This window comes from Chrysochloris asiatica, unplaced genomic scaffold, assembly GCF_000296735.1.
Source record: "Chrysochloris asiatica unplaced genomic scaffold, ChrAsi1.0 scaffold00160, whole genome shotgun sequence".
In the NCBI taxonomy this organism is placed as follows: domain Eukaryota; kingdom Metazoa; phylum Chordata; class Mammalia; order Afrosoricida; family Chrysochloridae; genus Chrysochloris; species Chrysochloris asiatica.
The window spans coordinates 650,205-660,264 of NW_006408678.1; the positions used below are offsets into that span (position 1 = coordinate 650,205).

Sequence of the window (10,060 nt, forward strand, 5' to 3'; positions counted from 1 at the left end):
AGTGGTATTGAGGCCTTTTCGCTAAGAAAAATAGCTGAAATTTTTCAATAAAAGTCAGCCCTGATATTTCCACAGAAATAGCTTCATTTAATATTATCCTGGATGTTTTCTATTAATATATATACTGGGGTTAATGGGGGGGGGTGTTCCACAGATTTAGTATAATACTGTCCATAGCTTTGTTAACCTTTGCTGTCAATTAACATAGCAGTTACTGTGAATAAACAAACTTCTGCCTATTCTTGTGACTTATATTCAACATGTTCCCTATTGCCAGACATTTAGATTATCTTTGGCTATTTTAAATGTGACAATAAATCTTAAATACAATTTTCTAACAGTCAGACTTAGAGAAATTTCTAGAAGTGGAACTCCTGAGTCAAAGAGTATACCAGGGTATAATGTCACCAATGCTTTCACCAAATATTTACAACTAATGTGCATTATTCTTACAGCAGAACACCTCACATTTAGTGGGCAGTGTTCTACACACTCGATGTGTAATAACTCATTCGTTCCTCAGAAGAAACTCTATGAGGAAAATGTTGTTACCCCATTTTACAGATGAAGGAACTGTGACCCAGCCAGCTGTGGTTCAGTGGCCAGGAGGCTCAGGATGGCTACATGTCATCAACTGATCAGAGGTCTTGGCTCCACCCTTAATTGGGAGACTGTAGCAATCGTTTCCTATCTTCATGTCATTTGTCTCATCTGTAAAATGGATTCAAGCTGAGTATCTTCTTTTTTAACATTTACAAAAAATGTCTTGCATCATGAAATAAGTTCCATAGTAGTACGGTCTATAGGGTTGTTTGGTGCCGTGAGGGGCTCAGAGATGTTCTATCCTGTGTACACAGCACCTTCAGATTGGTTCCTCACATGGCCACTAGATGGCAGCAAGTCTAGGAATCCTATCCAGCCATATTATGGGGTGGTACTGCAAGATGAATCCTGTCTTTTAAAAGAAGCCATCTGTCTCTTCAGGTGCCTGAAGGAGAAATATATTCCTTTCCAAAAGTCTACAAAAGACTTTCGTTGTGTCTCTTCTGGAAGGTCTGAGTTGCATGCCCATTCTTATGCCAGTGAGCAAAACAAAGATGACAAGATTAAGCCCTTAGGGAAAGTCTACTGGTCAAATTATCCTGTATCTTCAGGATTGTGAATTAGACTTAAGCTGTGCTGCTTTCACTGAGAAGGAAACACAAGAGTCAGTTTAATGAACATCTACTATATATTCCAAGTGGGTGAAAAGCACTGTGCTAGGCACTGTGGGCAGCCTCTTCTGGCCTCTCTTACCACTGTAACGGATAGAGTCACAATGAGGCAAACTATACAGCAAGGCTGTTCTTTACAACATGTGTTGTTGTTAAGTGCCATCAAGTCGGTTCCAGCTCATAGCGACCCTGTATAGGGTTTCTGAGGAGTGGCTGTTGAGTCTGAACCACCAACCTAGTGGTTCAAACTGACCTTGCAGTCCAGTGCTTATCCTACAGCACTATACAGGGACATATTGGCACACAATTATAATTCAGGAACAGATGGGAAGTTTTCTGCTTGAAATTTTTGCTTCAAAGATTACACCTAATATACTGACATGAAATTGTCATAGTCATAAAACGATGGTACTCCAAACGTTTGAAGAGAATGTTTTATCAGTGTCAGGAGGGGCAGAACGGTTCTTCAAATAGACGCCATCACCTCCCCCTCAAGCATCCTGCAAAACAGGTACAGGCTGGGCTCCTCCTCAAAGTGCAGTAACCATCTACTTTGCAACAAATGGTAGGGTAAACGTGGGGGGAAAAATAACCTTTTTATTAAGGAATACCATCCATAAGCCATAAAATGTACAAATGATAATAGAATTTTTACATATGTATGGATTGAGGTAACTATGAAATTAAATGCCTGGCCCACAAAGTGCTCAGTACTAGCTAGTTTCACCTGCCAATCTGATAAATTAAAAAAAAAAGTCTCGGTTCCATTTGCATTACTTTGGTTAAGTGGGATTCAATTTTTTTTCTTTCCTAATTCTGTAAGTTAAGGAGTTCTGATAGCATAGTGGTTACGAGTTGGGCTGCTAACCTCAAGGTCAGCAGTTTGAAAAACCAGCTGCTCTGTGGGAGAAAGATGAGGCTTTCTGCTCCCATAAAGATTTACAGCCTCGGAAACCCTATGAGTTGGAATCACCAGCACCCTTTATCTCTAAAGGAAGTCTGGTCAGTTGAACTATATGAGCTGGTCATGACAGGTGAGAACATTAAATGTTTTACACTTGAGTATTTTTGTAGGTAGACTATTATCTTTCATTGATCACTCAACCTATTTCTACATGGATATTTCAGTATTCCTTCATATCCTCTGACCAGAACAGTCTCGCCTGGCTGGATATGTCCTATACACTCATTAACTTTTATATTAATATCATCTGGTGCCTACTTCATGCCTCTAGTACTTCTGGTGTGACGCTGTAAGATAAGCACAGGAACCACAAGGTTGGCAGTTCAAACTCACTAGTCGCTCCTTGAAATCCTATACTGGGTTATGAATCAGAATCAACTGGAAGGCACTTAAGCTTGTGCCTCTATGGAGTCCTGGTGTGGCACAGTCGGATAAGCATTGGACTGGAAGGTCGGCTCCTCAGAAACCCTATTCAGGGTCACTATGAGTAGGAACCGACTCAATGGCACTTAACAACATATGCCTCTGGTGTTTAGTGGGAAGCTGGCATGCTACCATCAGGTGGGACCCGGATAAATGTGTGGGTCTCACAAAGCTAGTCTTACCCCAGCAACCCCAATACCAAAGACCCTCCAGGACATATATGTCGCACAAATATTTTCATGGAGTCCATGGGTGCTGTAGGAAAAGCAATGGACTGCTAACCACAAGTTGATGGTTCAAACCCACCAGCCTCCTCTCCTCAGAAACCCTATGCAGGGTTGCTATCAGTCAGAACTGATTTGATAGTACTCTAGTGAGAGTGGGGGGCAATATAGAACAAAACTCAAAATTATAAAGAAAGACTGGGTTTACTGGTCAGAAAGAGACCGGAGGAACTTGAGATGATGACCCTCAGCCACCCTTCAGGTCTGGAACAGAACTCACCCGTGTGGCCCCATTTCAACCACATGGGTGACCTCTGTTCCAGGCAGGTACACAGGGCTAACAACAGTAGTGAGGTGTGCTCACCACTGAATGGGCAACTGTTTGAACAAAGAGGCAACGCTTCTAAGAGGGGTTGGGAAGGGAGGTGGAATGGAAACAGGAAGCACAGGGAAGAAGTAGGATGGTTGTTGTTACATGGAGGAGACTGTAATCAATGGAGTGAAACAAAAGGTGTGATTTGTTCCATGATGCAAAACCGATGATGTAGTCTGTGAAAGTTTACAGAGTACAACATCAGATTTGCATCATTACCAAAACAAAACATCAAAACAGAAGTAGTTGTTAAGAGCTATCAAGTCGGTTCCAACCCATAGCAACCCTGTAGAGGGTTTCCAAGGAGCGACTGGTGAGCTTGAACCACCAACCTTGCCGTTCTAACCGACTTCGCAGTCTAGCGCATTAACCCACAGCGCCACACCAGAACGCCTCAAAACAGATAACGTATATTAAATTAGTATTTCCAAAGTCCATGTTGAAGATGCGAACAAATTCACTCATTGCCACGCACACAATAACGTTTTCTCAGTAGTAAATCTCTTCAGCATGAGAGCAAAGACCAGTCTCACCTGTGTGTGCACGCAGCCCTCGTTTTATTGTGCTCTGCAGATGCTACAGCTTTTGCGAAAAGAAGGTCTGTGGCAATCCTGCGTCCAGCAAGTCCCATGGTATCCTTAAGCATGTGCTCACTTCTCATTTGTGTCACGTTTTGCTAATTCTATTTCAAACATTTTCACTGGCATTGCACACTTCAAAGATTACAATATAATGAAATGTAACTCTTCTAAGCATTGAGCAACCAAAAACTCTGTGTGACCCACTCATTGTGGTCGCTTTATTGTGGTGGTCTGGAAAAAACCTGCAATATCTCCAAGGTCTGCCTGGAGTCAAAGTCCTTAAACACTAGCTGTTGTTTCTCTGAGACACAAAACACACAGCATACCAGGTGAAGCCACACAGGCATCCGGAACACAAAACAACAGTGAGCCACAGGCTTTCCACAGCATCAGCAGTGCCCACTGTCTGTTTTCTTACAGGCCATTTATTTCACTGTTTCTTCTTCTTACTCGCAGGACTGTCCAATACTTCTATCTTGCCTTTTCCACCTTCAGAATTAGGCAACTTAATGTTCTCCATGGTGACTTCATGAGGAACACTGACCTCTTCGTCCTCAGATTCTGAGCTGTCCTCTGAACTGTCCTCTGCTTTTGAGTTGGACTGATCCATCTCGAACAAAGCCACGTCCTGCAACAAGCACAGGGCAGGAAGATCATTTCAGGGCTACTCGCTAGTGAAGTGACAACAGACCAATACTGGCAAACTATGGTGCAACTGGGGTGGTACTCCGCAACTAACTGTGAGGCTGGTGATTAAAACCCACCAGCTGCTCCAAGGGAGAAAGATGACGCCGTTTCCTCCTGCAAAGTACTAGAGTCAGGGAAGCTGAGCCAGAATAGCTTCGGTAGCAGCGGGATCTGGTTTTGGTTGGAAACACTCAGCACAAGGGTTTATTGAGAGACAATATGGCACTTTTATTTAAGTCAGAATCGACCAGAAGGTACTTAACAACAATAACAATTATTTGAGTAGCCATGATCCAATATAATGATTCATATTACTATAAGCAAAAAGTCTCCCAGAACCTAGTTCTGTAGGGCCTGAGTATGTTGGGCCAACATTCAGTCAACAATGAACAACAATTAACATGAGCCAAGCACCACTGTAGATACTAGAGACTCTGTAGAAATAAATGAAACAAAGCCCTTGTGGTTGCCAGACTATAGACCACAGGCCAAGTCTGCTCTCTTGCCTGTCTGCGTTCAGCTCATGAGCTCAGAAGATACTTTGCCCTTTTTTTTTTTCAAATGATTGAAAAATCAAAATGATGACATTTTGTAGAACTTGAGAATTCAATGATACATTTCAACCTTCATAAATACGATTTATAAGCCATATTTCTTCATTTACGTGGAGTCTGTGGCTGCTTTTGCACTACAACCTAGGGAAACCGTAGGTCCACAGAACATAGCCTGAGACAGAAAGCTGGAGGCCCCCTGAGTAAGGGCTATGTGCTTATTAGAGATGTCAAGGGAAGACCCATTCGTCCCAACTGTGCACACGCCATGTCAAGAGCCGTCGCCTGTGACGTGAGAGTAGAAGACCTGCCAGGAAACGTCGGCACCTGCCCAAAGGACAGGTCAGAGTGACGTGGACCAGGTAGGGTGGCTGTAAAGGTGGGATCTATTCTAAGGTAGAGCTAACAAGATTCTTGGATGAGTTATATATTACTATAACAGCATCAATCCTGTCAAGACACAGTGAATTCTAGTGTAAGAACAAGTGAGTCTATACTGAGAGACCGTTCCACATATGACTCATACTTGTATAACCAGTTTTTCCATTAAACACATCATTTATTTTTGTACCATCTATGAAATCAGACTATGAGTCCCTCTCTTGGACGTAGGACTGGGGATGGGGGAAGATAAAACAAGATGTTTAGTAAACGAATGATTCAAGATAACAAATGTATTATATGCCTTGAAAAAGCCTCCCCTTGACTGCACTAAAAATTTCCTACATTTCCCCCAGGGAGGGTTTACACATGGACATGGCCCAGCTCATAAAATGACCTAAGGACCTATGGGATACTCGGAGAAGGAAAATAACATTCAGAATTCAAATGAAGAAGCGAGCGCTCTCTTTTTTTAAAGTGACAAGGCCATTTTACTTTAAAAAAAAAAAAAGTCAAGTATAATTACCATGTGTATAACTTTTCCAAGAGTCTCCTCAACATTTTCAATATCAAACTGACCAGGTGGGGCAGCTGCCATTTCTTGTCTGAGCTTTTCATTGGCCCGGGCCATCTGTGGGAGAAAGCTCTGCACTTGATCCAACACTAAGGAGAGAAAAGACACCAACAGCTAGGTAACACTTGGCCAAACCGCAAGTTCTAAAATCCAGGATTTCCATCCCCATAGAGCACTCCTGAATCTAATAACAACTGCTGTTGTTAGTTCCACGAAGTCGATTCCAACTTCACAGCAAACCTATATAGGGATTTCCAGGAGCTATTGGTGGGTTCGAACCACCGACCTTGCAGTTAGCAGTACAGTGCTTATTCTACATTGTCACACCAGGACATCAAGACTTCAAGTTTTTTCTGTTTTAAAAATCTCCATTTTCTACTAAATTTTAAGGACAGAGTTGCTATTGTGAAGTGTTACCAAGTCTGTTCTGATTCACAGTGATCCTATAACATTTCCACAGAGTGGCTGGTGGGTTTGAACTGCTGGCCTGTAGTTAGCAGTCCAGTGCTTACCCTACAGCACCACATCAGAACTCCTTTAAAGCAGTTGTTATTGTTAAGTGTCATCAAGTTGGTTCCGACTCAGCAACCCTGTATAAAGGAGCTCTGGTAGCACAGTGGTGACAAATCGGGCTGCTAATCTCATGGTCAGCAGTTTGAAACTACCGGCTGTTCCATGGGAGAAAGATGAGGCTTTCTGCTCCCATAAAGATTTACAGCCTCGGAAACCCTGTACAGGGTCGCTATGAGTCGGAACCGACTCCACGGCACATAACAACAACAACCCTGTATAGAGTTTCCAAGGAGCAGCTGGTGGATTTGAACTGCCAACTTTGTGGTTCGAAGTCCACTGCTGATCCTACAGCACCACACCAAGAGTATAATTCAGCATATAATTATTTTTCAAATGCTTTCATTTGTACTTTTCATATACTCCAGAATTATACACTCCTAGAGAACTGACACCCTCAACAAATAGTAACTGAGTGTTGTTGTAAGTGCCATTAAGTTGGTTCAGACTCATAGCAACCCTGCATAAGGTTTCCAAAATGTCATAGCAACCCTGCATAAGGTTTCCAAGATGTATCTTTGCGGGAACAGAAAGCCTCATCTTTCTCCTACTGAGCAGCTGGTGGGGTCACACTGCCGATCCAGTCCAATACTTATCCTACAGAGCCACTACACTCCTAGTAGCAGAATAAGGACGCCGTAAAAGGAGTCCTAGTAGAATGGTGGGTTACATGTTGACATGTTGGGCTGCTAACAGAAGGAATAGCAGTTCAAACCCACCAGTCACTCAAAGGAATAGCAGTTCAAACCCACCTGGGAGAAAGATGAGGCTGTCTGCTTCTGTAAAGATTTATAGCCTTGGAAACTCTATGCAGGGTTACTATAAGTCAGAACCGACGTGACAACATACCGTTACCACCACCACTGGAGGGGAAAGACCTCGGAATACGAGGGGACTTAGTGGGAGTCTTATTACAAAACCGAGGGAGATGAAGAAGAGGAAGAAGAAGAAGAAGAAGAAGGTGAGGGCACTGAAGCAGGTGGAGAATATAAATACTCGGGAAGAGACAGTCTGATTTTCTTAGTTGATGCTTCCAGGGCCGTGTTTGAATCTCAGGATGAACTGACTCCCTTGGACAGGAGTATCCAAGTACATCCTGAGTGTGTACACCAACAAGATCATAAGCTGCGATCGGGAGCTCTTGGCCCTGGTATTCTTTGGTACTGGGAAAGAGAAAAATCCAGTGAATTTCCATAGTAGTTATGTCTTACAGCAGCTGGATAATCCGGGTGTCAAACGAGTGCTGGAACTTGACCGGTGTAAAGGGGCAGCAGGGAGAGAAACATTTCCAAGACCTAACTGGCCAAGGATCTGACTATTCACTAAGTGAGGCACGGTGGGTCTGTGCCAACCTCTTTAGTGATGTCCAGTTCACATTGAGTCATAAGAGAAGCATACTGTTCACCAATGACGATGACCCCATGGCAATGATACTGCCAAAGCCAGTCAGGCCAGGACTAAAGGCGCTGATTTCCAGCGACACAGCTATCTTCTGGGACTTGATGCACCTGAAGAAGCATGGAGGCTTTGATACATCCTTGTTCTACAGAGGTATCATCAGCATAGCAGAGGATGAGGACACAGAAGTCCACTTTGAGGAATCAAGCAAGCTGGAAGACCTGCTGAGGAAAGTTCGAGCCAAGGAGACCAAGAAGCACACGTTCAGCAGGATAAAGTTCAAGCTCAACAAAGACACAGCGCTCAGTGTGGGTATTTATAATCTGGTCCAGAAGGCGTTTAGGCCTCCCCCCGTGAGACTGTATTGGGAAACAAATAAGCCTGTGAAAACTATGAGCCCCCCGACATTTAATGTAAACAATGCAGTTTGCTTCTGCCCAGTGACACCAAGAGGTCTCAGACCTATGGGAGTCGTCAGATTGAACTAGAGACAGAGGAAATGGAACAGCTAAAACGGTTTGATGAACCAGGTTCAAGTCTCATCGGTTTCAAGCCGTTGGTCATGCTGAAGAAGCACCATTACCTGCGGCCCTCGCTGTTTGCGTACCCCGAGGAGTCCCTGGTGACCGGGAACACAGCCCTATTCACTGCTCTACTCACCAAATGCCTGGAGAAGAAGGTCATGGCAGTGTGCAGATACATACCCCACAAGAACAGCCCTCTTACTTGGTGACATTGGTGCCACAGGAAGAGGAGCTAGATGACCATCCTGACTCCCCCAGGCTTCCAGCTTACTCTCCTGCCCTATGCCGACAATAAACAGAAGGTGCCGTGTACTGAAAAAGTCATAGCAAACCCAGAGCGAATAGACAAGATGAAAGCTACTGTCCAGAAGCTGCGCTTCAAATCCAGGAGTGACAGCTTCGAGAACCCAGTGCTGCAGCAACACTTCAGGAACCTGGAGTCCTTGGCATTGGATTTGATGGAGCCAGAACATTCCGAAGATCTGACATCACCCAATGTTGAAGCAATGGATAAAAGACTGGGCTCCCTGGTGGATGAGTTTAAGGAGCTGGTCTGCCCAACATATTACAACCCTGAGATGAAAATCCCCAAGCGCAAACAAGATGATGAAGGTGCTGGGAGCAAAAGGCAACAAGGCAGAGGTATCTGAAGGGCCACATCAGCAAGGGCATGCTGGGTAAGCTCACTGTGCCCAGCTGAAGGAAGCCTGAAGAAGCATGAGCTGCTGGGGAACCTCACCAGCCACTTCCCCCAGCCACCCTTCCTCACTGCAGCCAGTGGCCTGATACGGTCTCATCCCTGGAAAATGTTTCTCCTGAGCCTGGAGCCATCTGCCTGACAGACCCAGGGGCTTTAGCGCTGAAACTGTTGCTGCAGAGACAGTGTAGTCCTCCACTTGGCTGTGACTTACTCTGCTGTCTGAATAAAGAGCCCTCTGTGTGCTAAAAAAAAAAAAAAAGAGAGAGAATGGAAGTTTCCCATGAATATTTTGAAGCCCCTCATATATGAGGCATCAGATAGAGTTCTTAGGGTACTGACTTAGATTGTTGTTGTTGTTAAGTGCCATCGAGTCAGTTCTGACTCGCGGCGACTTGGTATAGGGTTTCCGAGGAGTGGCTGGTGGGTTTGAAACACAGACTTTGCATTTAGCAGTTCAGGGCTGATCCCACAACACTACAAAATGTTGAGGAATGTGATGAATCTGTGAAACACCCCACAACATGGTTGAAGCTGGAGGACATTATGTGGAGTGAAATTAGTTAATCACCAAAGTACAAATACTGTATGAGACCAATGTTGTAAAAAATGGGGGGAGGGGGGAGTTTTATTGATAAAAGAAATAATCTATGATGGTTACAGGCTGGGGGTGGGGAATTAATTATTCATGGGCTAGAGGGGGAGACACATATTAACATGGGTGACAAGGGCAGGCAATATACAACAAGAGGGACGTTAAAGTTTAAAGAACTCAGCCTTGTACGCAGATCCCAAATTTCATAAAACACTTTTTTACTTACTGCATTATTTTGTTTCTATATATTCCTTTAACCAGTGCCTTGCTCTTTCCAACTAAAAGTGTAATCTTTTATGTGCAA

General features: G+C 43.9%; 1 protein-coding gene and 1 pseudogene across 1 annotated transcript in view; one reads left to right on the forward strand and one right to left on the reverse strand.

The window, feature by feature from the left end:
* Positions 1–4,065: 4,065 nt before the first annotated feature.
* LOC102830768 (chromosome unknown open reading frame, human C12orf45) overlaps positions 4,066–10,060 on the reverse strand; it is a 10,387-nt gene continuing 4,392 nt past the window's right edge. The window contains 3 exon segments of the mRNA XM_006878359.1: positions 4,066–4,080; positions 4,198–4,407; positions 5,925–6,061. Coding sequence (XP_006878421.1) covers positions 4,066–4,080; positions 4,198–4,407; positions 5,925–6,061 — 362 coding nt within the window.
* LOC102828074 lies at positions 7,443–9,164 on the forward strand (annotated as a pseudogene).